This window comes from Vipera ursinii (genome assembly GCF_947247035.1).
Source record: "Vipera ursinii genome assembly, chromosome: 3".
Taxonomy (NCBI): Eukaryota; Metazoa; Chordata; class Lepidosauria; order Squamata; family Viperidae; genus Vipera; species Vipera ursinii.
The window spans coordinates 121,363,306-121,389,990 of record NC_139516.1 but is presented as its reverse complement, the minus strand read 5'-3'; the positions used below and the strand labels follow the sequence as shown (position 1 = coordinate 121,389,990).

The following is a 26,685-nucleotide window of genomic DNA, read 5'->3' as shown; positions in this document are numbered from 1 at the left end:
TACTTGCATTTTGACGTGCTTTCGAACTGCTAGGTTGGCAGAAGCTGGGACGAGTAACAGATGCTCAAGCATTAGTAGCATCTCCCTAATTGTTAGAAACATACAACAATTATTTCTGAAAAATCTAGATGTACCGAGTCCATTCACAACTCTCTTTTGCCTCTATTATCATATTTTTTTCTAGCTCCTTATGTTGGCCAAATATATTTTTGATAAATGCTACAAAATTCTGGTTATTTAAATATAATTTATGACAGAAAAATAAATTGTAAATAAAAATGATGGTATATGGATATATATAATAGGTATATGGATGCTTAATTTTATAAATTACAGATTTGCACTGTTCCTAACCTGAGTTTCTAGCTCATTAAATATCAGAGTTCTCCAAGCAAGCAGATTGACTTACTGGAACAGTTACCTTTCTTTAGTAATACCACTGTAGCATCACAATTGCTGTTGTCATCCATCTCGGTATTATTTGCTAATCCATTCACCATATTTGTTACATTCTTTGTCCTCCGTTCAAACATATGCTGAAGACTGGAATTAAACCTACACAAAAGAGGAAAGAATTGGGAATTATTTTAGGCACTGTTAGATGCTATACAACTCCTGGTCTCATTTCAGATTCCTGTTTCAATATGGTGGAAGAAGCAGCAGAGTAGCTAATTTTGGTTGGATGAGTAAAGGCCCAAACAACTTTCATTTGGATTCCTGCAACCTTTTATTTTACAACTAAAGAATGCTTCCTATTGGGCCATCTTCATGAGGCCCAGTATTTGATGTTTTGGCCCAGTTACATGATGAAAGGAATCAATTTGGCTCCAGCTGGCCCTATAACCCATCCTTCATTTTAAGGAGCTTGTTTTTTTTTATATGAGGATGTCCCATGGTGATGTTCCCCCATAATTTCCCGTGTCCTGCCAATCAAATCAAATTTTAGCTTGATTCAAAAGTTACCGCTTTGTTCACATTTTTATTCCCTATTGATATTAAGAGAATCTTGGCACTCTCCTTTCCTAGTTTTGGCCTGGCTTTGTGATTGTCTTGGGAGTCAGACTTCTATTCATAGATAGGTAAATCCTGGTTATAAATTGACAGTTTATATCGAAAAAGAGCAAAGATATTTTTTGTAAAATAAAAATAATACATACGATGAAACCTGTATGAACACGTTTTTATGACTTGTATTAATTAACATTCACTGATCTCAAAACAGTTAAGCCAAGTCAGACCTGCTTAATACTTGGACAGGAGGCCACCAATCAATGCAGGGCTATAAATTAGACTTGGCTGTAAAGGAGACAAAAGCAAATGACTTTTATATTGTTGCCAAGGTAACTTCGCAGACATGTCTAAGTACTCATCAAGGGCAGAGTTCCACTTGCAGAAATCTTAGTCTTTGCCTTACTTGATGTACACGGATGGACAATAGAGCCCTATCCATTTACTTAATTACTTCCCATATTTCTATACTGTCCAGCTATATTTGTGTACAGGGTTCTTTTGTTTCCTTCAATCTTCTTCTGTTTGTCTATTCTACGAAACATTCTGTGTAACAACTTTTTTTTCTCCTAGCTGTGGGCTACTATTGAGACAGGCTGCAATATGGCTAGATTTGCCACATCTGGATTCCAGAAGGTCAGAGGGCCTCAAGGTTGGAACAAATAGACACAGAGAATGCACGATCTTTTCCACTGCCTTGCAGCTGATCAGATTTTTCTTACATTTTACTAATACGAGAGTAGGATGAACAATAGCAGAAAGTGGAGAATCCGGGGGAAAAAAAAACCTTCTAAGGTGTCTCTGCTCATTAAAAAGCCTTGGTGGAGCAGTGGGTTAATGCCTCCTTAAGTAACACCAGCTGCCTGCAATTAGTGCAGGTTCGTATCCCACCAGGCTCAAGGTTGACTCAGCCTTCCATCCTTCCGAGGTAGGTAAAATGAGGACCCAGATTGTTGGGGGCAATTAAGCTGACTTTGTAATAATGCCGCTTGGGGTGTGTGTGTGAAAGCCCTAATAAGCAGGCATATACATAGAATGAAGGCTACTGCTAAGCTTGTAAGCCGCCCTGAGTCTTCGGAGAAGGGCGGGATATAAATGGAATTAAAATAAATAAAAAATAAAAATAAAATAACTGCCAAAGTATACAAAAAGTGCAGTGTATTGAGGAGAAGCTTTCAAGCGGATGGAGAAGGACACGGTGGGAGCTGTAGGTAATCCAGATTTGTCTAAAATAATAACAGGGAACAATAAGCAGGCCAGAACATATTGTACTTACTTCATGATAAGAATGTATATGATGTACATCAGCACGAGGATTAAGGACTCCCACCTGCAATCAGCCAAGGAAATAAAAGGAAAACAATAAGCAGCGCAGTTCCATGACTACGGTACGATTGCCTTTTCTCCTGAAATTCAGGCCAATGTCACAGGGGATGGTGAATGATGCCAAGTGTGGAGCACAGAGGGCGAGTTACCCTCTAATGTTGCTTACAGAGAGTGAGAGGGCATCTGTTGGTGCAAGGAGAAATCTGGTGTATCAAAAATGAAGCTGGATGGACAGGGAGTAAGCGGAGCAGTGTGACTGGCAAAACGTACAACTGAAAACAGCATGCTAATTCCTTTCGGCCTCTGACCTTGAGATAGGACTCATTCTCCTGAGATCAATCAATCAGAATAGAGCGGGAAGGGACCTTGGTCTTAGAGGTCTTCTAGTCCAGCCCTCTGGGTCAAGCAGGAGACTCTATACAATTTCAGACAAGTGGCTGTCCAGTCTCTTCTTAAAAAAAAACCTCCAGTGATTGTGAGAAGGATAAATCCCTAAAATGTTGGGCCAAACTATAAGTCTTAGTCTATGCATGTTCCACACATTCAATTATTTGGAATGGAAGCATCATCCGACAAAAGAGTTAGCAATATATAATGGATGGAGAACATACAAATACAACTGCATTTTTGACACAGTTCATCATAACCATTCAATAAAACCTGCAGTGTAATTATCAACCATTTCTTTAGAGATGTACATTTGGCATTACATTTAAGTAATTACCAACCAAAAGTCTGATCCAAAAGTCCTGGGAAAGTTTTTTCTTTTAATTTTTTTTAAAAAATTAGACAAATTGTTATATTATTTAGTTTTCCTACAAGATTGAAATTGGTCCCTGAACCTCTTAGCAGAACATTGGTTTTCCTTACTTTTCTTAATTGGCAAATGACAACCATACTACTTACCAAGCAACTTTTTCATCATAAATAAACTGAGGAAAAAAATGGAAAAATAAATATTACTGTATAGGACTGCTAATAAAATATCTACTACTTTTTTAAAAAAGAATCTCATATCTCAGTATTTTATGGTGGCTCTATAACTCAAATTGTTCTACACATTTCATTCTCTCTCTCAAACTGTTTAAGCATCTGCAATGTAGAACTCCATACATTACATGGAATTTTTGTTTTAAATTAACGTGCAAATTAGAGCAGAGAGCCAGAGTTTAAATAAATCACAATTATAAATACCATGTCAGAGTTTGAGTTTCCAATTTGACTATCCAACAGCAATTTGTCTAATTTTAAACAAAAATTATATATTAAATCACATAGAGAAGCCAATAAGTGTAATATAAAGTTCTGTTAAGTTGCTGTACATGCAACACATGTGACTCTCTACTTTGTACTGTGAATTTCATGTGAAGAACCCAACTGGAGTCCTACGGCTAGTCATACGGCATCTTTCTGAATAGTGCCACTGCTTTCATATACTGTAAATGCATGAAATTGAATAGTACATCATATATCCATCTTTCCCTTGATGTCGCTCTATACACACGTCTATTCTGAATGTGGGAAAAACTTTCTAAAATTCAAGCCTTCCCTCTCCATATTGAAATCACAGTCCCTGATTCTAGCAGCTCCTTCAGAAATCAACATGCAGCTCTGTTCCTCTTCTAGGATGTAAATCAGGAAGAAGCTTTCCTCTACGTGACCAGCAGGGTGCACTGACATTCTGTGCCTTCTACTTGACATCTGTCCTTTTTCTTTCAGACTTGCCTACAATGATACTAGCGAATAAAGGTACCTGGAGTACTTAGTAGTAGTATTTCCATGGTTACACTTCTAGCTTTCTACTTCCTTTATAGTTTTGTGGTTAAAAATATACTTCTGGTTATCTGTTTGTTCTTAGTTATCACTGTAACTACAGGCCTCCCTATGAAGTAACTTACAGGCCGGGAAACATATTCATGCAATAATAAAATATCGCAGCAGAGGAGGACAGCAAAAATGCATTTCTGATTTCACAACCTTCCTTTTTTGCCATCTGAATTTGGCTGAAGATTCCTAGAATATTATATGACAATGGGGAAAAAAGGAAAAGCTTCTGTACAGTCCTTAACCAGAGAGATCACTGGCAATGTGATGCTCCTAACTAGAGAATGAACCCATGTCCAGATCTCCATTGTGCCAGGTAGCTGCAATGGTTTCTTTTGACACTTTCACTCTGCGGGGAGCCATGCATGCTTTCAAGATACTGCTTTGACTTTGCTTGAGCAGACCCTAATTCTGGTACAGAATTATTCTGCATGAGCCCGAAGAAGGCGCAACTGCTTAAGTTGTCATGGGGATTAAAGTGAATGTAATGTATTGGCCTTTTTATATGTTGTAAGTGTTTGCTTATGTTGCACTGCTTGCTAATTGCTTGAATTCAATTGCTAAGTGCTAGTTCACCTGTATGGTTGTAACGACTGCTAGCCGGCCCAGACTGGTTGTCTCCAGCTGGCTAAGTAGGTCTTTGGGCGGGAAACCTCTGCTTCAAACCTATTGGTCGCCGCCTATCGGCCAACTGTATAGATAGCTGAACAGAAGCTCCCTTGTTGCTTCTGTTATGTTTGACCTTCAATAAAACCTGTTGCTGTTTTGAACCTTCCATCTCGCTCAATGCCTGCAAGAACCAGCTACACAACAGTGAATGTGTCTGTTAAAGCAGCCTCCCTTCCCCCCCCAAGCTTGGAAAGAAGCTGAAAAAAAGGGGGAAAGGTACTGTTTTAATGAACTGTGGTGTAGTGTTATGCTTATGTGAGATTTCCAAGCACTTCTTCCAAATTACTTCAGAACTGTGCACAGCTCTACTTTCCCTATCAAAGTTTTCATCTGAGATACGGAATAAAGAAAACAAAGCAAAAAGAAAGTATCAAGGAGACAGCAGCAAACTTCTCAAGGTAGGAGAATAAAGTAATTACGCTGAGTGGTCAGAGTATTAGGCTCACTGTCATGATTCATACAATTTATTCTTTACTTAATTTTCTATCAAAATGAAAAAATAGCATCATACAGAATATTAGCACTCTCTCACCATACAAATAACAGCTACATAAATATTCAATATAAGTAGTATTGAACCTGCATATTGACCTTCCATGTCAATTGGATGGGAATTGCAGTCACTAAGCAATGCAGTCGATAAAGTGCAACTGCTTTGTGCCGGCAATCCATGCAGTCCCAGTTGTCATCATTACCTTAATGTCCTAGTTGTTAGGCATAGCAACTTTCTGCCAGCTTCCCACAATCCAAGGAAGTTCGAAGCTCCAAGCCCCGGAGGATGGGGAGGGAGCAAGGGGTGTGTGTGAATGGGGGGGGGGGTCAGAGGGGATTGTGTGAGAGCCTCTTGAATCTCTTGAATTTTTAGCTCCAGAGTCAAAAAGCATCTGACACCTTTCTACTCTGGGACCGAAAAAATCTAAAAATTCTGCTTGGATTTTGGCAGAGGTTGCATCTTTAGCCAGCCTTTAGACCCTGGGAGCTGGCTGAAAACCAGAATTCCAATGTCTGAGCTCCTCAAGGAATGAGAGTAAATAACAATTCCTATACTTAATACACAACCAATGTTCTAATACAGGGGTGTCAAACTCAATTTCATTGAGGGCCGCATCAGCATTGCAGTTGCCCTCAGGGGGCCGGGTGGCTATGGCCAGGGTGGGCATGGCCTACTGGGTGGGCATGGCTAGAGTGCGTATGGCCTAATGGGTGGGCGTGGCCAGCTCTACATCGTTCGCATCAAGGGTGCCTATGGGGGCCTGGGCAGGAGTGGGACAGATCTGAGGGTCTCTGGCAGAAGGAGGGTCTCTGGGCCAGGGCCAAGGCAGAGGGGGCCGTTCCCTCACTGTTTCCAGGATGGCTTTGTGGGCCACATGAAACCACTTTGCGAGCCGGATCCGGCCCCCGGGCCTTGTGTTTGACATGTCTGTTCTAATATATTATGTGCCAGATGAACTTTTTCACCTGCCCCCACAAAGTCTTCCCCTGGGCTCCTTGGAAACTCAAGAGATTATTAAGAAAATCCCAGGTCAGGTAATAAAAAATGATACAGAATCATGCAGCATACTTTCTTACTTATATTCTGTGAGAGGAATTTGACTTTCAGCCAGTTGCCTAGTTGACTTTCAAACAATAGACCATTGGTTGAACAATAGATCAACCCAGCCGAAATCATGAGAATATGTCAGTTGCACCAGGTAGTGCCACTTACTGTAGTAACAATACGATGAATTTGTTTACATAAAAATGCACATAATGGAAGACAATAACTTATGGATTGCCACAGGATTAGCATTGCTACCAGTTGTGCCTTGCAAAAATCATGACTGCCACTAAATAGCAACAAAGAAATAAATTGACATCTTGGTTTTTTTGCCACTATCATTAATCCAGGTTTTGGCAGCCCAGAATTGTAGCCCTACATGAAAGTAAACCAGTACATCAATGTTCTTAGGCCACCATTTTAGAGCCATTGCTATAGAACATACAAATAAAATTAATAATAATAAATTAATAATAACATACTGATTACTAAGGTCAATGCACAAGTATGATTTCTGTCTTCAAAAATTCAAGTAAATACCTTGAGACATACAGTACATCCGAAAAGATATCTCAATCTTGGCCTTTCAGACCTCCAGAAAACCGAGTTAATCCAAAGGGTCTTTTGGTATCACCCAATGTGATTATTTTCACGACATTCATGATTTTAGTTCCTATTGTGGACATTTTATTTAAATGCTCATGTTGCTTGTAATTACTGCAAACTGCCGAAGGACTGGCAATTGCAGCTGTCATAAATAAGATAAATAAATAAAATATAGCAAGGAATAAACATCTAAAGATGGAAAGGAAGGGATAACGACTATCCCTTTTGTAAATAGCACAAAATAACATCTTGGCAGTTCATAAAACAAATTTTATGTCAATGTTCAGTTATTAAGACATGTTTTCTGAATGACAACACATGTTTTAAGAATTCAGAATGTATAGCATTTGCTTTAAATACTAAAATTTGGTATGCTCAATACAGCTGTGGCCATATAAAGCTGAAGCGTCATATTCCAAAGTTTTGAAACAAGCTTTTTGAGATCACAATGGACAAAATATAAAAAATCACTAAAGGATAAAGTCTGAAATTGTTAAGGAGTGTAACTTGTGTTTAATTAAATGGAATGTCCAGAACAGCAAAACAATCAATATATACTGGTAAAAAGATCTGTCATTACTAAAATCTTTACAAAATAGGAAGATCAATACTTTTTTGTTTGTTAAGGGCAGTCAGAGACTGAATTCACATCACATTCTTATCCCAGGGCAAATTAACAATGGCTCATTCAATTGTGGATTTGTACAATAAATCTAATCATAAATTAGCTATGCAAACTGGGCATATACACAAATGTCAACAAAAATTTGGTTGGCTAGGTCAGTATTACATGCACATATACATAGCCAAAAACCTTCATTTAGGAGAATAACCACTCCGTACTTACCAAAATAAGTGCAGCAACTGAGCAGGTATAATATCCTGAATCTCTCAAGAGGCTCCAAGAAGACAATGCAACTATCTGAGAAAACAAGCAAAAAGAAAGGGAATTGGTGAGCATAGTTTGCATCAAAAACAAACAGCAAGACAGGGTTTTAGAATAATTTGAAACTTTGGGGTGCTGTTTCCCATGTACAATTGTTCACTAGGAGAAATCTGAAAATGTTGCAGTTTTGAAACTCAAGGTTACTTCAAAAAAAGATACCTAGTTCCACACAATGAGAGATTAGGTCTCTGTACTGATTTGTGATTGAGCTTGAGTTCATAGTGAATCAGGGCAATTTAGGCCAGATTTTTCCTTTCCTGAAGCAGGATTCTGCCCTGTCCTGTCCTGATTCAAGGCCTTCCCCAACGCTCTGCACCCCAAGTTTCAATTCCAGAGCATTGCTTCACTGCAATGCTGGCTCTGCAACACACATCTCTCTCATTCTCTCCCTCCCTCCCTCCCTCCCTCCCTCCCTCTCTCTCTCTCTCTCTCTCTCTCTCTCTCTCTCTCTCACACACACACACACACACACACACACACACACACACACGTGACAGAAATTGACATTGGTTGAAATATTGATGGAAAGGATACTAGTTTCCTTAAATGACAGCCCTATCAGAAATTTAAAGTGACTCTTTTGATTAGACCACTGGTTCCCAATCTTTTCTATACCCTGCACCCCTAGAACGCTTCTGATATATTCTCACATGCATTACAAAAGTTCAAAATAATGGCAACGGATTATGCACATACACTATAATTTTGAAAGCCCAAGTTCTCGCACCCCCTGGAATATCGTCTCACACCCCTGGTTGGGAACCCCTGGATTAGACAGTGAGCCTTTGGGATGGGTAGGCAATGGGTTCTGGGGCACTGGCAAGACAGCACGGCAGTCAGCTAGAGAGACTGGGGAGAAGCAGGTCTCACTACATTGTATTTGCAGGGCTTGCTCTGGCAATTCTGGTTCTTTTGCATTCAGACAAAAGTAAACCTGCAGAGTGAGATGTTTATGACAGGTCTTGCTGACTCAGGCTAGTTTGTCAGTTTGACTTGGGAGATACCAGAATGACTGTTGTGTAAAAGAGGGGCCAGGAGAACAACAAGATGAGCAACAGAGCAATGTTCCCCCCTCCTTCCCTATGCAAATAGGTCGGTCTGTTCCGCCTTTCTTCAGACTTGGACTACTAGACCAGGGGTAGGCAACCTCGGCTCTTTTATGACTCATGGACTTCAACTCCCAGAATTCCTGAGCCAGCTGGCTCAGGAATTCTGGGAGTTGAAGTCCATGAGTCATAAAAGAGCCGAGGTTGCCTACCCCTGTACTAGACCCACCACAGTTATTCATTGGGACTATTTTCTCTAGTTTGGGGGCTTGAACAATGGCTCAGCTTTCAGGAGGGCAACACATGCCTCTGAAAAGGATGGGTTTTTCTGAGAATCCTCACAGCAAGAAGAGCGTTCTTCCCCCCCCCCCCGAAACCATGTTCCAGAAGTGGGAACAAGTCAGGGCAGACTATCCCAAACCAAGTATGTGTCAAACTATTTATGAATCTGACCTTGGATATGGGCCAAGAGATCACTTATGAACATGTATGAACATTTATGGGGTGGGGGTGGGGAGGGAATGATTATGTCAGCAATCAGAAAGAGATTTATGACCATTAATAACGGATTTATTATTGCTGCTGGCAACTTGGTTAATAACACTTTGATTTTAGTGAAAACTGAAAATTGACCCCTGTAAACTGCTGTGCTTTTGCTTCTTTAATGCTTGGAAAGAGGAACACTTTTTGTCTAAGAAAATAAGCTATGTATGTTTAAGCACTGAGATGACAAAATCAGATGGCATCTGGAAAAATTCCATTTTTGAATGCCGATTGATGTAGATTCACACAAGTTCAAAAAACACAATATATAAATGAACAATGTGCCTCCAATTCACTCCATGTCATGCCAGAGGGACCCTGGAGTCCTAGTGGACGATCACTTGACTGTGAGCCAGCAATGTGCAGCAGCAGCCGAAAAAGCTACTACAATCCTGGGTTGCATAAAAAGAGGCATAGAATGATTAAAGACCTGGAGACTAAAACATATGAAGAACAGCTGCAGGACTAGGGTTGGGCTAGTCCAGGGGTAGGCAACCTCGGCTCTTTTATGACTCATGGACTTCAACTCCCAGAATTCCTGAGTCAGCTGACTCAGGAATTCTGGGAGTTGAAGTCCATGAGTCATAAAAGAGCCGAGGTTGCCTACCCCTGGGCTAGTCTAAAGAAAAGAAGAAATAGGGGTGACATGACAGCAATATTCCAGTATTTGAGGGGCTGCTACAAAGAAGAGGGGGTCACATTATTCTCCAAAGCACCAGAGGGCAGGGCAAGAAACAATGGTTGGAGACTGATCAAAGAGAGAAGCAACCTGGAATTAGGGAGAAAGTTCCTAACAGTGAGGACAATTAACCAGAAATTGTGGGTGCTCCATCACTGGAAATTTTTAAGAGACTAGATTCACCTGTCTGAGATGGTATAGGTTCTCCTGCTTGAGCAGGGAGCTGGACTAGAAGACCTCCAAGGTCCCTTCCAACTCTATTCTATTCTATTCTTAATAAATGTTTTGATTCTTCATAAAAAGAAGATTTCTGAAATGTGAACACTGCTGACTTGCAGTCTGAGGGGATTTGATTCATTATTGCCCCATTGCTGTCTCATTTTGCCATTGCATTAAGGTGAGGCTTGAGTTATTATTGTCAACAAATTCCAATCCATTCTGTGGGCTGCAATACTAGGAAGTTTCAAGTCAGTTTGGTGGTAATACATTTCACACTATCAGTAGAATTCCGATTCCATACAACAAGATATTCTTTTAAGTTTGTTTAGTGGCATGAATCAAGACTATATTATTTATTATTTTAAATAACCCTGCATTATTTGCAACATGTAGTGCATTTAGTACTTCATATGCTGCAAACTTTTTCAGGGAGTATTTTGTATCAAAACAATCACACCCAAAATCATTTTACAGGGCAGCAAGTTCATGTAAACAGTTATGATAAAAGAGATCAAAGACTGAGTCCATTTGAATTACTTGTACTTAGTAAAATGCAGAACTGGAGAACAGAGGCAACATTTGAATTATAGCTGCTCAAAGAATAGCTGGCACAAACTAATTGGGCAGAACCCCCACCCCACCATCTAGGATATATCCTAAGTAACTAGCCACCCAACCATGCATCTAGTCATCTTTAGGATTTCTTTCTTATATGGTAGTTTAGCTTGATAAAGCTTACATGACCCATAATCTACAGATCAAAATCAGGGAGGAGATTCTGTTGTGCAAGCCTGCTGTGGATCCTTCACTGTCTATTTCTGTGTTGCTGAATATTACATTTCTTTTACATAAAATTAGTACCTCATTTGCGAGAGCTGGAATGGCTTGGCGCTTTGCAAGAGATAGTACTCGTTGGTGCTAACCATATGTTAAGGATATAACAGATAAAATTGCTATTGGGAATAATGTGAAGGCCCTTCTTTGATTCTAACCACAGCACAAACATGCCCTAATAACCATTTTTTGAATACTTTGTCATTCTCTCATGCTTAGCTCATAACTGAGGCAACTCAGGTCTTTAACTCCTCTGATTTCAACACAGTATTGTTGCCATGAGTATAATATGGCATGCTTTCCTGATAATAGGACTGCTGATCTGTTCAGGGGGATGCTGTGGGATGGTATCTGTCCAATTTCTACTGGCCCCTTTTATTCTCTCATTTTAACACTGCCATTCCCTTGCAGCCAATAACAGAGCCTGCTTGCTGCCTATTGCCTCTTTCCACTTCATCCCAAAAGTCCCTCCTTACTTTCTACCTCTCAGCAGGCTATTTTGGAAGAAAGGTATAGTGCACTCAATCTTTGTTCAGAAGTAGTCCAGCTGACAACAGCAGCACTGCAGAACTATCTTCCCCTTTAGCCTTGTACCTCCTCTGTGTTGATTATCTGTCAGCTGGGCATGAACAGATCTTAACTACCTTCTGTTTCACCTTTAGAAAGATATAGGCTGCCCATATACTCCAAAGGTTCAGGGGTGCCCACAGAATAGGTCACAAAGTAAAGATGGTGACTGTGATCATCTGATACAAAGGCTTTTGGGATATGAAAGCACTGAGACGAAATGAGGTTTCCAGTTGCTAAGATGAAATATATGGAAAGTTTCAGATGGATGATTCATTCCAAAGTATTTGTTTATAGGGCTCCAGTGACTGCCACTTACTTCCGGAACCAAGCAGGAGATGCTAAAAGATAGGACTTGTTTAAAAAGTGCTTTATCCTAAGTCAGGTATGAAGTTGGTCCATGATTATTGCAAAATTGATTGTGTAATTGCTGTGATGATGCAAAAGGCAGTGCATTTCATAAAAGATCTTTCTTGAATGGACTGACTGGAATCATTTTCGTTTCAAATGCCATTTACATTACCATATAATGCCATTTATAATAGTTTCCTTTATTATCCTGGTTATATAATTCTGCTACTCTCTGCATGAACACCAAGGGCTTTATGAGCAGCCAAAGGGAAAACCATGTATGAAAAGGGATATAAAATGTAAAGAAAAATCCACTGAGAAATTCGCTTATAATAGACCTCAGTTTCTCCTGTTTCAGAATTTAACTGAAGAAACCACACATCTACCCATCCCCATGCTTCATTTAGGCTACTATTCCTTTGTATCTTTTAAAATACTACATGTTTTTTCCATAACACTTACATTATTTTACCAGAGTTGGTGCTATCAGAGAACTAACCCATCAACTTTTGCTACATATTTGCTGCACTAGCTTTTTTTTTTAAAAAAAAATAGCAGATTGACTCTAAAGAAGGTATATATTACAGACTTCTACCAACTACATCTAGGATAAACTCTTAAATTTATTTCTTCCTTTTGCTTTCCAGGAAGAAAGAAAAACCCTCCATATTAATGGGGTTCTTGTACATAACGAAACAACAAATGTTGTCTATCTAGGGTTTAAGGTTCGATTTTATTGTGTAAGAATTCCCGTAGGCCTATGATGTTCATAATAGAATAAAGTTCTAGGTCAATTTATTTCTTCACCTAGAATAGAATATTTTTTTAAAAGAAATCCTTGCTGATTTTGAGGGGTTACTCATCTAGTCTGAACAAATATTCACGTGCTACATTTTGTTAGGATGAATGGAACAGCTATACAAATAGAAAAATAGAATATTAATACCTTTTCTCCTGAATTTAATTTTCCTTCTCTGTACTAATCATTAAATAGACAGATAGTACTGTAATAGCCACTAAATATGGCATAATGCTTCATGCTTCACTAATCTCCTGACCAAATTACTATAATGCATTATATATAGGTCTAGTTTCAAATGTCAATTGAAAATATGATTGTCAGAATCTTAGCTTCTGGAGTCAGGTAGAATTAGCTTCCAACCACAGTTCAAGAAACTGGAAATTATCCCTAATGTGCTAAATAGCTTGGTATTCAAATACTTTAAAAAGCACCTTTCCCTATGACGAAGAGCCACAACTATTTTGGACTATAAGATAGAGACCATGAATATATATCTATATCTATATCTATATCTATATCTATATCTATATCTGTGTAAATTACTAACAAAGAATTTAGGGAGGCTGATATGCATTTCGGACTCATTAGTCTTCATCAGTCAGTCATACCCTTCTGAGATTCGAACCTGGGCTGCTTGCACGTTAGGCAGTGTTTTTACTTCTTGAGCCACAGGTTCTCTCTCGCTTTGTTAGCTTTTTTTTTGCAAGGGGAGAAATATGTGTCGTATGTTAACTCTTAGATTACCTTGCTAGGCCCCAAACATGGGGCAAATCTTTATTTCCTGTTTTCAGCCTTATCTCAAAGGCCATCGAACAGGCTGTAGTCACACCGGACAGTTCATATATTTGTGTAAATTACTAACAAAGAATTTAGGGAGGCTGATATGCATTTCGGACTCATTAGTCTTCATCAGTCAGTCTATATCTATATCTATATCTATATATCTATATCTATATCTATATCTATATCTATCTTTCTATACCAAGGGACGCGGTGGCTCAGTGGGTTAGGACACTGAGCTTGTCGATCAGAAGGTCGGCAGTTTGGCGGGTCGAATCCCGAGTGCCGTGTAACAGCCTGTTACTCGTCCCAGCTTCTGCCAACCTAGCAGTTCGAAAGCACGTAAAAATGCAAGTTTATATATATAAATACTTAACAAACATTTAACCAGTGGCGTAGCGTGGGGGGTGCAGGGGGGGCCAGCCGCACCGGGTGCAACATCTGGGGGGGCGCGCTCGCACTCGCAGCTCTCTGCCCCTGCCTGGGTCACTCACTCTCTCTCACTGCAGTGCTGGCTGTGCGAATCCGATCCGAGCTGCCGGGTCGCCGCCCACTGTGGAGGGGGGGGTGCCAGACGTGCGGTGCGGTGCGGAAAGAGAGCGAGGGACTATCTGGGGGAGGGACAGTGCAGCGGCATTTTACTTTAATTACATCAGTATTTTCATAACAAACAATACATGTGCTTAGGGGGTAAGGGTTTCTTTAACTAATCTAGTGGAAGAGACTCGAGTGCTAAAATCCACGGGTTAGGGGGCGCAAATTACTTGCCTTGCCCCGGGTGCTGACAACCCACGCTACGCCACTGCATTTAACACATATCTCCCTTGCTTCTCAGCTAACAAAGTGACAAAGAGCCTGTGGCCTAGAGGTTAAAACAACTGCCTAATGTGCAATCAGCCCAGGTTCGAATCTCAGAAGGGTATGGCTGACTGATGAGAACAAATAAGTTTGAAATGCATATCAGTCTCCCTTAATTCTTTGTTAGCAATCCAAAAAAATTTACACAAATATGAGCTGTCACTACTGTGACCACTGCCTGTGGATGGCCTTGGGTTAGGCTGAAACAGGAAATAAAGATTTGTTCCATGTTTGAGGCCTAGCAAGGTAATCTAAATACATATATATATATATATATATATATATATATATATATATATATATATATATATATATATATATATATATACACATATACATATACATACATACATACACATATACATATACATACATACATACACACACACATATATACACACACACATATATAAAATTTATTTACTAAGCTGTTTATATGGCCCATTAAAATTCCCAAACAGTAAAATCTCAAATAAGTAAAGAAGAAGAAGAAGAAGAATTAAAACAAGGGTCAGTATACCATGTATCAGAAGTTCTAACAGATTCTTCCGTCTGGCAAATCAATAGTAAAAAAGAAAAAAAAGCTGGAGTTTATTTAACATCTTGCCCAAATGCCTGAGGGAAAACCAAGGTCTTTAGCATCTTACAGAAGGTCAACAGAAGTTGGGGACCTTCAGATTTCTTTTAGCATGACTCTTTCTGTAGCTGGCTTCAAGAGTCATCTTGCAAAAGAGTCCAGGGATCTGGCATTTCTTTAGGTGATGCTTTAAAAGTTCTTATTACATTGATTCATTAAAAAAAATTCTAGTGATTTCTTATTGTACTTAAAAAAAACTTGCTACTGCATTTCTATAGGTATCTACTTGAAAAGACGTTGAATGGAATTCAGTAAGATTTTTGTTTTAGGCTAAATCTTGTGCCATTTTCACTATCCCAAAATCAATTTTATGGAAATTTTCTTCATACTCTCTCAACTAATTATTTTGGCAGTGCATAAGAAAAAAAAAGTTCTTTACTTATATTAGCATATATTGATCCAAAGATAAGCAAACTTGTGGATGAACAAAAGGTTATCCATCCTCTTTACAGATAACTTCCTTCTGGTAACTATATGGATATAGTCATATAGTTTCCATGGCAGCAATATGGAAGTGGTATGCTACCTTCAAAAATGCCTTCAGCAATGGTGAATAGTATTGTTCCAGGTATGTGTGGTATTTTAAGTTTCACTTTCAAATAATTGGGAAAATCAAATCCTTAAATTACAGTATGCAGGAAACCCAGGAATCTATTTCTATGAATAATACCTATATTGTATGTGAATCAGTTTGCACCTTCCTAAAGTGAGGTTTAAATAGTGGTTCTGGCAAGAGAGAGATCAGGGACAAGTGATTTTTGGATACATAGTTCTCACTCTGTACAGGTTAAAAGAAGTTTTAGAAATGTTTTCGAATTCCATGGATTACCTTACCTGTCCTGCAAATAGGCCACAAACCCCAATTATGCACAGGATGTTGAATACTGCAGAGCCAACAATGGTTCCAACACCTACATCTCCTTTTGTGATAAACACACCTGTGGATAGGAGATAATTTCAATGTGTTATCAAAAGGCAGACAGGATTTCTATGCAAAGTTGAACTGCAAAAAAATATGCATATTTAAACTTTGATTAAAGCAGATTTGTGGAATGAAAAGTGCAGCCAGATGTGATTTTTGCATGATAAAATAAAGTGGATTACAACGATATTTTTGCAAAGATTTCTCAACATTTATTCCAAACACATAGACCCCTAACCAACATGTCTCTCAAAGTGAGATGATGGAATAGGCTGCCATCTGCATTTTTTAACCAGATAGAGGAGGCAAAGCTAGGGGGAATCCTGCTCCCAGCCATTCTTGCAAATAAGCTCTTAAAATGTGACTTTCCCTATTTCCAGTCTACAGATAGTCCTCAATTTATTACTACAACTGGGGCTGGAATTTCTGTCATTAAGTTGTTGCAATTGTAAAGTAAGTCATCACATGATTGGACCTGATTCTGCAAACATTATTACAGCAGTTCTTAAGTGAATCAGGCAATTGTTAAGCCAATCCGCTTCACCAATTGATGTTGCTTGTCAGACACTAGCTGGGAAGGTCACAAATTGCAATTACGTGACTACAGGAAGCTGCAACTGTTCATAAATGTGAGCACCCAAATTGCAATTTCGTGACCGTGGGGGTTTGGTATGATGGCTGTAACTTTGAGGATAGATCATATATCACTTTTCCCCCAGGCTGTTGTAACTTTGAACTGTCACGAAACAAAAGGACTATTTGTATCACGTTTTCCTCTTGAATAGAGTAATATGTAAAAAAGGCTTCTCAGATTTGAGTGGTAATGGAAATATATTCCGGAAAAGCTGCATACGTGATTGCTCAAATGCATAAATGAAATTATTCTGTTTTTTTCCATATAAAGCATAATGATGGGAGGTGTAAAGTTTCACATTTTTTTAAACTGCACTTTTGACTGACGTAAGCTAGAAGTTTTGGTATAGACCTAAAGAATGCTGGACAGGTTGTTCTAACTGCATATTTCACTACAGCAACGACCCCCGCCAAAATGCGCTGCTCCTTGCATGGCGGGAGATCTGGCAAGGAGTCCTGTGCAAACATTCCACAAAGGCGTCTGACGGCCCTGCCTGCTGCTCTGGCTTCTCTCTCTTGGTGACCACACAGACGATGCTCCAGTCAAATCTACCGTGAGAAAGACTAGAAGAGCTGAGTTCCCCTCACCTGATCCATCCTTCCCAAAATCAGATGCTGGAATGTGAGAGTCCCCTCTTTCAGAACACTGGTGGACAGTACCATATTTTGTTTGTATTCCTGCTTAGTAGCAATCAAACAACCTGGCCTTCCCATCTGTTACCTATTCAGATGGCTCCTATTAAAAATACTTGCACTGCTCTCATTCAACTGCCATTTCGATCCAGTTTATTTGCCTCCAATAAAATAAAATAAAGCAGCATTCTAAGCCAGCTCCGTTTACCTCTTGCGTTTCAGGCAAAGGTGCTTCTCAGCATCCCACTCAGAAATGCCAGGAATGTAGTAAATGCAAGGCATGTGCTCTGTTAGTTACTACTCCACCACTTTCATGAGCTGGCTTCTCTCCACATTTCAAACACCCGGTATCAAAGTAATTATCAGTTGAGTAATGAACTGTTCTTCCCATCCTTTTTAATGTAACCTAATAGCAGAGTTAGCACTTGAAAGCACAGGAGTATATATTAATTAATGCCCCTCTGTCTGGACATTTTTGGTGGTTGTTCCGAATATAATCTTTTCCCAGTTAACAGACTTCTGCTGATAATCATACATCCATTTTCACAGAGTCTGAATGTTGGCACCATGCAAGCTCCCACTTCATTATATAGGACAATCATTCTGTCAGTTTTTCTGCCACAAAGGTTTGCTATCCCATCAGCTTGAGCTACTTTCAGAGACACACACATACTTTAGCAAAGCAGGAACACAGCCACAAATAGTCGTTCTTATTTTCACAACTGTTATTGGTCAGAAGTTACTGGTTTAGTTACCTATCAGAGATGTAAACAGCTCTGGAGCAGAACTGCCAGCTGCCATGAACGTTGCCCCTGCCACATCTTCACTGAGGTGCAAGCGCTGTGGAGGGAGTGGGGAAAAAAAATCATTGATTGACTGATATGATTTTAAAACCACTTTTAATGCTTCTCAAGGCATAATAAAGGAGATTAAAAAAATATAAAAACGCATTTAAAGTGTAATTAAGACATCTCAATAAAGGTAAGCAACTGTCATATCAAATATTAGGTGAGAAGCAAAGGGCATCTAATGCCTATCTAAGGGCATCTAATACCTATCTGACAAAGGATGCATTGCATGGCTTGTCAAGGGCGGAGTTCCAGAATTGGTTGAGTCATTTTCTTCATTCAGACACTTTTCCAGTAACATCAACCTAGACTGATGACTGAGTACGCATTTTACCCTAGGCTAGGCTGTACTACTGATTGAGAAGTGGGAAGTCTGTTTCCTAAATATTCTATTTTTGCTCTGTCCTACTGAATGGCCCTTCCTACCAATTTCAGTTTGGATTTTTCAGACTAGTAAAGTCACCTTGAGCAGTTTTTACGTTTGAAATGAAACAAATACAGAAAGCTTTATAATCAGAAGGTTTGTACCAATGCCCAGTATTATATTTTTTGTTGATGTTATTGTTAGTTGCGAAGTTGTGTCCGAACCATTGTGACCCCATGGACAACGTTCCTTCAGGCCTTCTTGTCCTCTACCATCTTCTGGAGTCCATTTAGGCTCACGCCTCCTGCTTCAGTGACTCCATCCAGCCACCTCATTCTCTGTTTACAAATGTGCAATATTCCTTAAATAATGATCCTGCATATACATTCTGGATGAGTCTGAATTTTTTAAAGCTGTAATTAACAACCTACACAACCACTTTTTTAAAGATATATATATATATATATATATATATATATATATATATATATATATATATATATATATATATATATATATATATATATATCTTTAAAAAAACGTTGTCCATGGGGTCACAATGGTTCGGACACAACTTCGCAACTAACAATAACATCAACAAAAAATATAATACTGGGCATTGGTACAAACCTTCTGATTATAAAGCTTTCTGTATTTGTTTCATTTCAAACGTAAAAACTGCTCAAGGTGACTTTACTAGTCTGAAAAATCCAAACTGAAATTGGTAGGAAGGGCCATTCAGTAGGACAGAGCAAAAGAGATATATATATCTATAAGATATATATATATATATATATATATATATATATCTCCTGGGAACCCTTGACTTTGTAGCTTTGGGATGAGTTTACTATATTGGAATTATGTTGGACCTCAAAAAAGGTACAGAAGGAAACAATTATGTTTGTATAAGAGAAAATAAAATTTCCCCAACGGGACTTTTTAAATTTAAACAATCCAATTCAGATCAAGGCAAACAAACATATCGGTTTGCAGCAGAATTACACTGTTGGATATAGCTCATATTTTTTATAAACACTTTCTAATATCAAGCCTTATAGACAATTACAACCCTTGTACAATTTAAGTGTTTAAAAAGCTAATTCCCTCATTAAGAGCATGCAGAAAAGAAGATAGGGAACTGCTGGTATTTTAAGAGTAGTACGCACATTTAATGGCATAACTGTGTTTAGAAGACTATGTACAGTACCCCTTTAGTAATTTTCCATTTAAAATACATGTCAGTTTGAGGGGGAAAAATATGCAAATAGGACAAATATAAACAATATGGAAATTAGAAAAAAAAGTTTGTTTTTCATTTAGAAAACTTAAGAGTAGGGAAATGTGCACTTCATGCACTTATGGATTAGTCTTTTACATATTCACTGGAAATCTGCAATGCTTCAGAATCAATTATTCTGAAAAGTTCTCTTGCGATATGCAAAAATGCCAAGGTAGCACCTGTTGGTCACTTATTAAACCAGCTGTGTCTTTTTCCATATCAGTCATGTGCTTCTGGCAACAGATTTGGGTGTTTTAATGAATTACCGGCTGGTGCTGCATTCATTCTTCAGGTGCTACAAAGCAACTTGCAGAATTGAATCTGAAGCATTGCACAGCCTTTAAGTTCAATATGCTAGAGGACATTTACAAGGAACTAGACATACTCAGAATGGAGAATTTTTTTTCCATGTGTATTAGCCTTAACCTCCATGTTCGGAGAACATAAAACACAACCAATAACATTTCTTGGAAAGCACTAATAGTCAAGGCTACTCTCCTCATGTTTCTCACTGATAAAAGAAATAAGAGTAGGGAATGGTACAAATACACAGATGTTCAGGAAACCTCTACCATAGATATGAAAAATGTAAAATAAGAGATTAAATATGATTAAATGCAAAACATGATAATGTATACATTTGAATAAACATGGAAAACTATTTCCAGCAAATACTTACTTCACAAATTTTTTCCAATGAAGGAACAAAGAAATCATCACAGATAATAGCCAAAGCATAGAACATGTAGACAGCCTAAATAAAGAAAAAGCATTCCATTGAGACAAGGCAATTTTAATCATGATATTTCCTCATTTCGTTCTGTTGAAAGAGTTTAAAGCATATCTACCTTTTTTAATACTAAAGAGAAAAGACATCCTTTAATTGAGCTCAACTCATTGGTATGTCTACTCTGTTTTCTTGATATCAATATGATTAAAAATGTTATTATCACTAAAGGCAGATAGAAAAAAAAGATACTGAATCTTTTTGATAAAAACACAAAGGTTGTTTCCCACTGCAACCCTCTAGGATGTTTCTCTATGTTCCCAGCTTAGCCTACGGCTGAGGAATGCCCTGATGGATTCCCATCTAAATATGGAAAAAGGTCCAAGCCTACTCAATTTCTAACCCCAAGCAAGGGCAGTAATCTAATGAGGGAAGTTGTTGAGAGAAGTCAATTACACATTTCAGCTCCCTCCACAGGACTACTCTTCCTGCAAGAAAACCAGGAATTATTAACCCAATCAGATATGCATCTGTGTGCCTCTACAGGAAAATGGGTGGGTGAGAATCTGTATGTGTGTAAAAACAACTCTGTATATTTTCAAACCTGTTTGAATTCTTTCCCTAATTCAGACCATATTCAACCTGATGGTATAAATCTGCCTATATGGCTTTTGCTATAATCTTGAAGTAATCGCTGGTAGGCAAGGTGACACAGACTCTGTCCACCTATCAGCTCCAAAATATGAAACTGGTTTCCTTGTTCCCAATTGACAATCAATCCCAAATTGTTTAAGCTGAATGTCTGAGCAATTAGAAGAATTACCCTGCAAATCACCACGTTGCCTTTATTATCCTTGCTTCTTCCTTCCTTCTCCCCAGATGGAACCAACATCTGGGGATTCATCAGTGTTTTACTATATTATGCACTGTATTAAGACCAAGGGACGGGACTATGCAGATTGCACCTAATTATGTCAAATAGCATTCTCTATAAAGGGATTACATAATGCACAATAGGTAAAGGTAAAGGTAAAGGTTCCCCCGCACATGCGTGCTAGTCGTTTCCGACTCTAGGGGCCGGTGCTCATCTCCGTTTCATAGCCGAAGAGCCAGCGTTTGTCCGAGGACGTCTCCATGGTCATGTGGCCGGCATGACTAGACGCCAAAGGCGTACGGAACGCTGTTACCTTCCCACCGTAGTGGTCCCTATTTTTCTACTTGCATTTTTACGTGCTTTCGAACTGCTAGGTGGGCAGAAGCTGGGACGAGTAACAGGCGCTCACTCTGTTACGCGGCACTCGGGATTCGACCCGCCAAACTGCCGACCTTCTGATCGACAAGCTCAGCGTCCTAACCCACTGAGCCACCGCGTCCCTCTTGTAATGCACAATACACAGTACTAAAACTACCCATTTCATATCATTTCATATACATCTGGAAAAAAATCCTGTACAATATGACCCTTCATAGTGTACAGTGTTTTTGATGCTAAATAATTGCCGCACATTTGAAAGTTCTTGAAGTCAATTACTGTATATACTTTTGTGATGGGTAAATGGTTCTCTTATTCATTTTTATTTGTTCCATATGTATATATCTTTTATATGCTTATATTTTCTATGTGCTCCTTGTTGCTTTTACATTTTTATCCTAATTTCAAGTGTTTTTCATATAAATAAACAATATTGCTATTCAACTTCCAACAGCATTTCTGCCCATGCCTAGACAGATTCAGTACAAGCATTACAAGTCAAATGCCGATTATACTAAATGCTGAGTTAATATCAACTCACATGCTGTGGCCTATTAGTTCCATGCAAATAAATTCTGGTGCATTCACAAAGCTTTTTTCCTGCACAATAATTCCTGAATTCATTTCAGTGGAATAGCAATTCCACATACCCCATTCCTTTGTGTAGACTAGAGCTTTGTACAAGCACAAGAGAACCTTCAAGTCACTCAAGCACCTTATGCAGGCTAATCAAGAATCACTGAATATCACTACACCTCATACACAGGAACAGGAGAGTCTTATGCTATGAGGGAAAAGGCTAAAGCACATGCAAAGATATTCTTTGTAATGCACAGCACACGGTCAGGTCATATGCAAAGAGCCTCTGTCCACTTACCTGTGAGAGACTGTAATATGACCAGTTGCTTATTCTGGAGATGCCAATTAATGATCACATTTCCATAGGATAGGTAACAATGAAGAAAGGTAATTTTATAGAAATCTACTTTATTTCAATTCCCAAACAATTGGAAACACTTTTAGTTTTTATTAAAGCAATCACATCTAAATAAAAGGGTCTCCCTAGATTAATTATCTTTTTTTTTTGGTAGGGTAATAAATGGTGTGCCAGAAGATAAGCCACTTGGAGAAGTGTCTTTTTTATACAGTATATAAAGTTTTATTTTAACAGATTTCAATAACAATTATTCAACAAAAACGTGTTGTCTGAGTATTTTATTCACTAATACAAATTAAAGTGGAGAAGTGTCTTCGTGCCCAATTAACATAGTCCAGTTTCAAGAATTTCTGCTCAAGATGATGATATAATTGACTGGGACTGGCTTCAGTATTTCCTGTGAACGTTTCTCCTGCTTAATTACTACTTGAACTAGAAACAAGTAATTGTTTTCTAATTTGGATAACAGCATTGATTGACTTTAAGGTGCCATTACTAATACACATATTAAACTGGATGGAAATGAAAAGAGGATTGTAAGATTGTGGAAATTTATTGTAACATAATACCATCTATCTTTGCACAAAGCTTCTGATGTTCCTAAAAGGTAAAGGTAAAGGTTCCCCCGCACATGTGTGCTAGTCGTTTCCGACTCTAGGGACCGGTGCTCATCTCCGTTTCAAAGCCGAAGAGCCAGCGCTTGTCCGAGGACGTCTCCGTGGTCATGTGGCCGGCATGACTAGACGCCAAAGACGCACGGAACTCTGTTACCTTCCCACCGTAGTGGTCCCTATTTTTCTACTTGCATTTTTACGTGATTTCGAACTGCTAGGTTGGCAGAAGCTGGGACGAATAACAGGCGCTCACTCTGTTACGCGGTACTCGGGATTCGACCCGCCAAACTGCCGACCTTCTGATCGACAAGCTCAGCGTCCTAAGTCACTGAGCCACTGCATCCCTTTCTGATGTTCCTACTGACTCCTATTATTTCTAGGCACTTTATTATCTAATCATGTGGCAGGGAGTCAAATGCTTTCATATAATCAATCCAAGCTACATTCAACTTTGTCTTCCTCTTGCAATTTTCCAAAATAATTTAGTCAGTTAGGAGCTGATTTTCTGTTCCTCTGCTGTTTAGATAGTTTCATTTCTGCTCAGATAGAAAGGGCTTGTTTTCAACTAGCTGCTGTCGGACTGCATCATCTAAAACACCATTTAGCAATGTGAAACTGGTTGGTAAGCAAGTAATTGGCCTGTAGTTGCCTGATGCTGCCCTTTTGTTGGATCTTTCATTATCACTTTGCCAGATGTTAACCAACCTTCAATTACACCCAGAGGTGGGATTCACATATGTGAACACCAGTTCTCTGTGTGGATCCCACTTCCGGAAGTCAATTCTAGGCCTGGGCAACAAAAAATTAGCTACCGGTTCTGCCAAAATGGTGCGAAGCGGCTGAATCCCACCACAGATTACACCTTCTTGCGGTCTCTTATTAAACTGTTTGGCAACAAGTGGGTGTCAACCAAGCAGATGTTTCAATCAAAAACCATGCAGTTCATCTATATCTGGTACAACCAATTCTTGATCGTCCTAGCCCTTTTCTCCACCATTTCTGATATTACAAGTTCTTCATTTCAGCTCCTTTTTATTCTTTTTTAACTCCTTTATTTAAGCTGCATTCTTGTATTTCTTTGGGTTGTCCCATAGCTGAACCAGGGTGTTTCTTCTTTGTCATATACTGACTGGTTCATTGCTGCCTCTCTTTCGAGTGGTAGAAATGTTTCTGATTCAACTGAAATTCAAGATTATTCCTCTTGTTTAATTTAAGCTTGAATCTGTTAATCTTCTTGACTGTAGCTGTTATTTGCTACTTTATTATTTCTAGTGCTTCCTTGTTCCTAGGTGATATTTCTCGATCTGGTAGTCTTTGATGTTCTTGCTCTTCAGCTTCTTTTATTTCATCTGTTCTAACCTGCTTGCATCTGATCTTAACATGCTGATTTATTGTCCAATCTTATCTTCCATTTTGGTGGTGCACTGTTTGGGTTCTTTTCTTGTTTGTTGATTTTGCATCCAGGTTATCTAGTTATAACTGCAGCCATGCTATACATTAGTTGGTTTATTTCTTGCAGCGAGCTTATATCTAATATTACAGTATTGGCATCTTTTAAAACTTGTATTAGCTGTTTCTTTGTAACAAGCTTTTAAAAATACAATCTTATTCTGTTGTTTTTGCACTTTTCTAGATGCTGTTAGCCTACTTGTCACCAGGTGTCCATTTGGTAGACATATAACATTTAGCATGGCCTTTGTTGACCCAGGAGCTGACCCACTTGGTATAACTTTCTATAAATTATATCTCACCATATTGTTTATGGGAGAGACTCTGATAAAACCTGTCTGGTATGGTTGAACTTCTGGCATAACTCTCATCTTCCTCAGAGCACACAACCCACAACCACATCAAGGTAGTGCCTTACTGGAAGACAATAATTTATTTCATCCTTGAGAAAGTTTGAATGATTTGGAACTGATTGGGCCTATGCTTTCCTGCTGTTTTAAAAGAATGTATATAAACATTCATTTTATTTTTACAATACATACAAGAACCCTGAGTCACTTTTCATTATGGGCTTCATGTTTAGCATTAATAAAAGTGTATGGTCCAACTATACCAATCTTTTTAACAGGCAAACCCCACAAACAAATACACACAAATACATGCATACCGAATGTCTTTTTTTTACAGTTAATGATCATCAAAAATGACAAAAAAAACAACTACCCAGGAAGATCAGTAAAGCAATACTTGTAATGTTTTCACTGCAGCTATGCTCCGTTTTGCTATCATGCAGAGAACTGAATGTTTCATATCTGAAAAAAGTTTAAACCCACCCATTCTGTAAAGATATTAGCATAAGAGGAGCAAACCATAACTCTTACAATGCTCCTGCTGGAAAGCACTGTAGGAAATATTGTATTGTTTCAATTTCCAGATAAGTATGGTCAAGTGGTCTCAGCTAAAGGGGTTAGAATATCTAATCTGCAGAAGTGCAGGTTAGAAAGCATTTCCAGATTTTCTCAAATCTGGAAAAGGCAAATATTTTTTTAAAAAAATGCAAATTGCTAATGGAATTTTGCAGCACCTGCTTTCCTATTTTTTCCAAACTTATGCATTTTTTTTCCTAATATTTCAAATATGGTCCTCAATTTACAACCATAATTAAGCAACAATTTTAGCTGTAAGTAGTGTGGTTGTTAAGCAGGTCAACACACAAGCGACTGATTTTACAGCCATCTTGTAAAGGTCATTGCGCAAAGGCAACAGTACCAATGAAGGAGAAGGTCGTTACGCAAAGGCAGCAGTCATAATGCAACACCATGATTGTTGTGTAAATTCATTGTTTGGGATGGGGTGTTTTTCCCCAGAAACCAAAAGTAAACGTGAGTTTACAGCAAAAATGTAAATCGTGTTCAAGTGAGCATGAGACGCTGCAAACAGCCATAAATGCAGCCTGGTTGCTGAGCACCGAAAATGCTGTGACTATATCAGAACTTTGAATCTGGGTTGTAAGTAGCTTTACTGGGGTCCATCATAACTTCAGACATCACTAAGTGACCAGTCACAAGTTGAGCACTGCCTGTATAGTAATTTAGCCATCAAAGAAAACCCTGTTTTACCTGTTTACACCCAAAAAATAAAATAAAATACAGAAAGTTGATATAATATTACCTTCTATTCAATAGATATTTTCCAGACTGATAAGTTATCATTTTTAGAGATAAAGAAAACTAATCTGTGCTTCTTAAGCCAGTAATAGATCATCTGCCTCCAAGCCTATGCTTCAATTTTA

General features: G+C 38.6%; 1 protein-coding gene across 2 annotated transcripts in view; it reads right to left on the bottom strand.

Moving 5' to 3' along the window:
• Positions 1-26,685, bottom strand: part of SLC24A3 (solute carrier family 24 member 3) — a 197,260-nt gene that overhangs the window by 39,155 nt on the left and 131,420 nt on the right. Inside the window, exons 4-10 of one of the 2 annotated variants that reach the window (XM_083358336.1) lie at positions 20,594-20,668; positions 18,176-18,260; positions 16,067-16,170; positions 7,818-7,892; positions 3,241-3,266; positions 2,285-2,338; positions 410-555 (exon numbers count right to left, since the gene is read on the bottom strand). In XM_083358336.1, coding sequence (XP_083214462.1) covers positions 410-555; positions 2,285-2,338; positions 3,241-3,266; positions 7,818-7,892; positions 16,067-16,170; positions 18,176-18,260; positions 20,594-20,668 — 565 coding nt within the window. The remainder of the gene's footprint in view (positions 1-409; positions 556-2,284; positions 2,339-3,240; positions 3,267-7,817; positions 7,893-16,066; positions 16,171-18,175; positions 18,261-20,593; positions 20,669-26,685) is intronic. The other variant, XM_083358337.1, reaches the window with a different exon arrangement.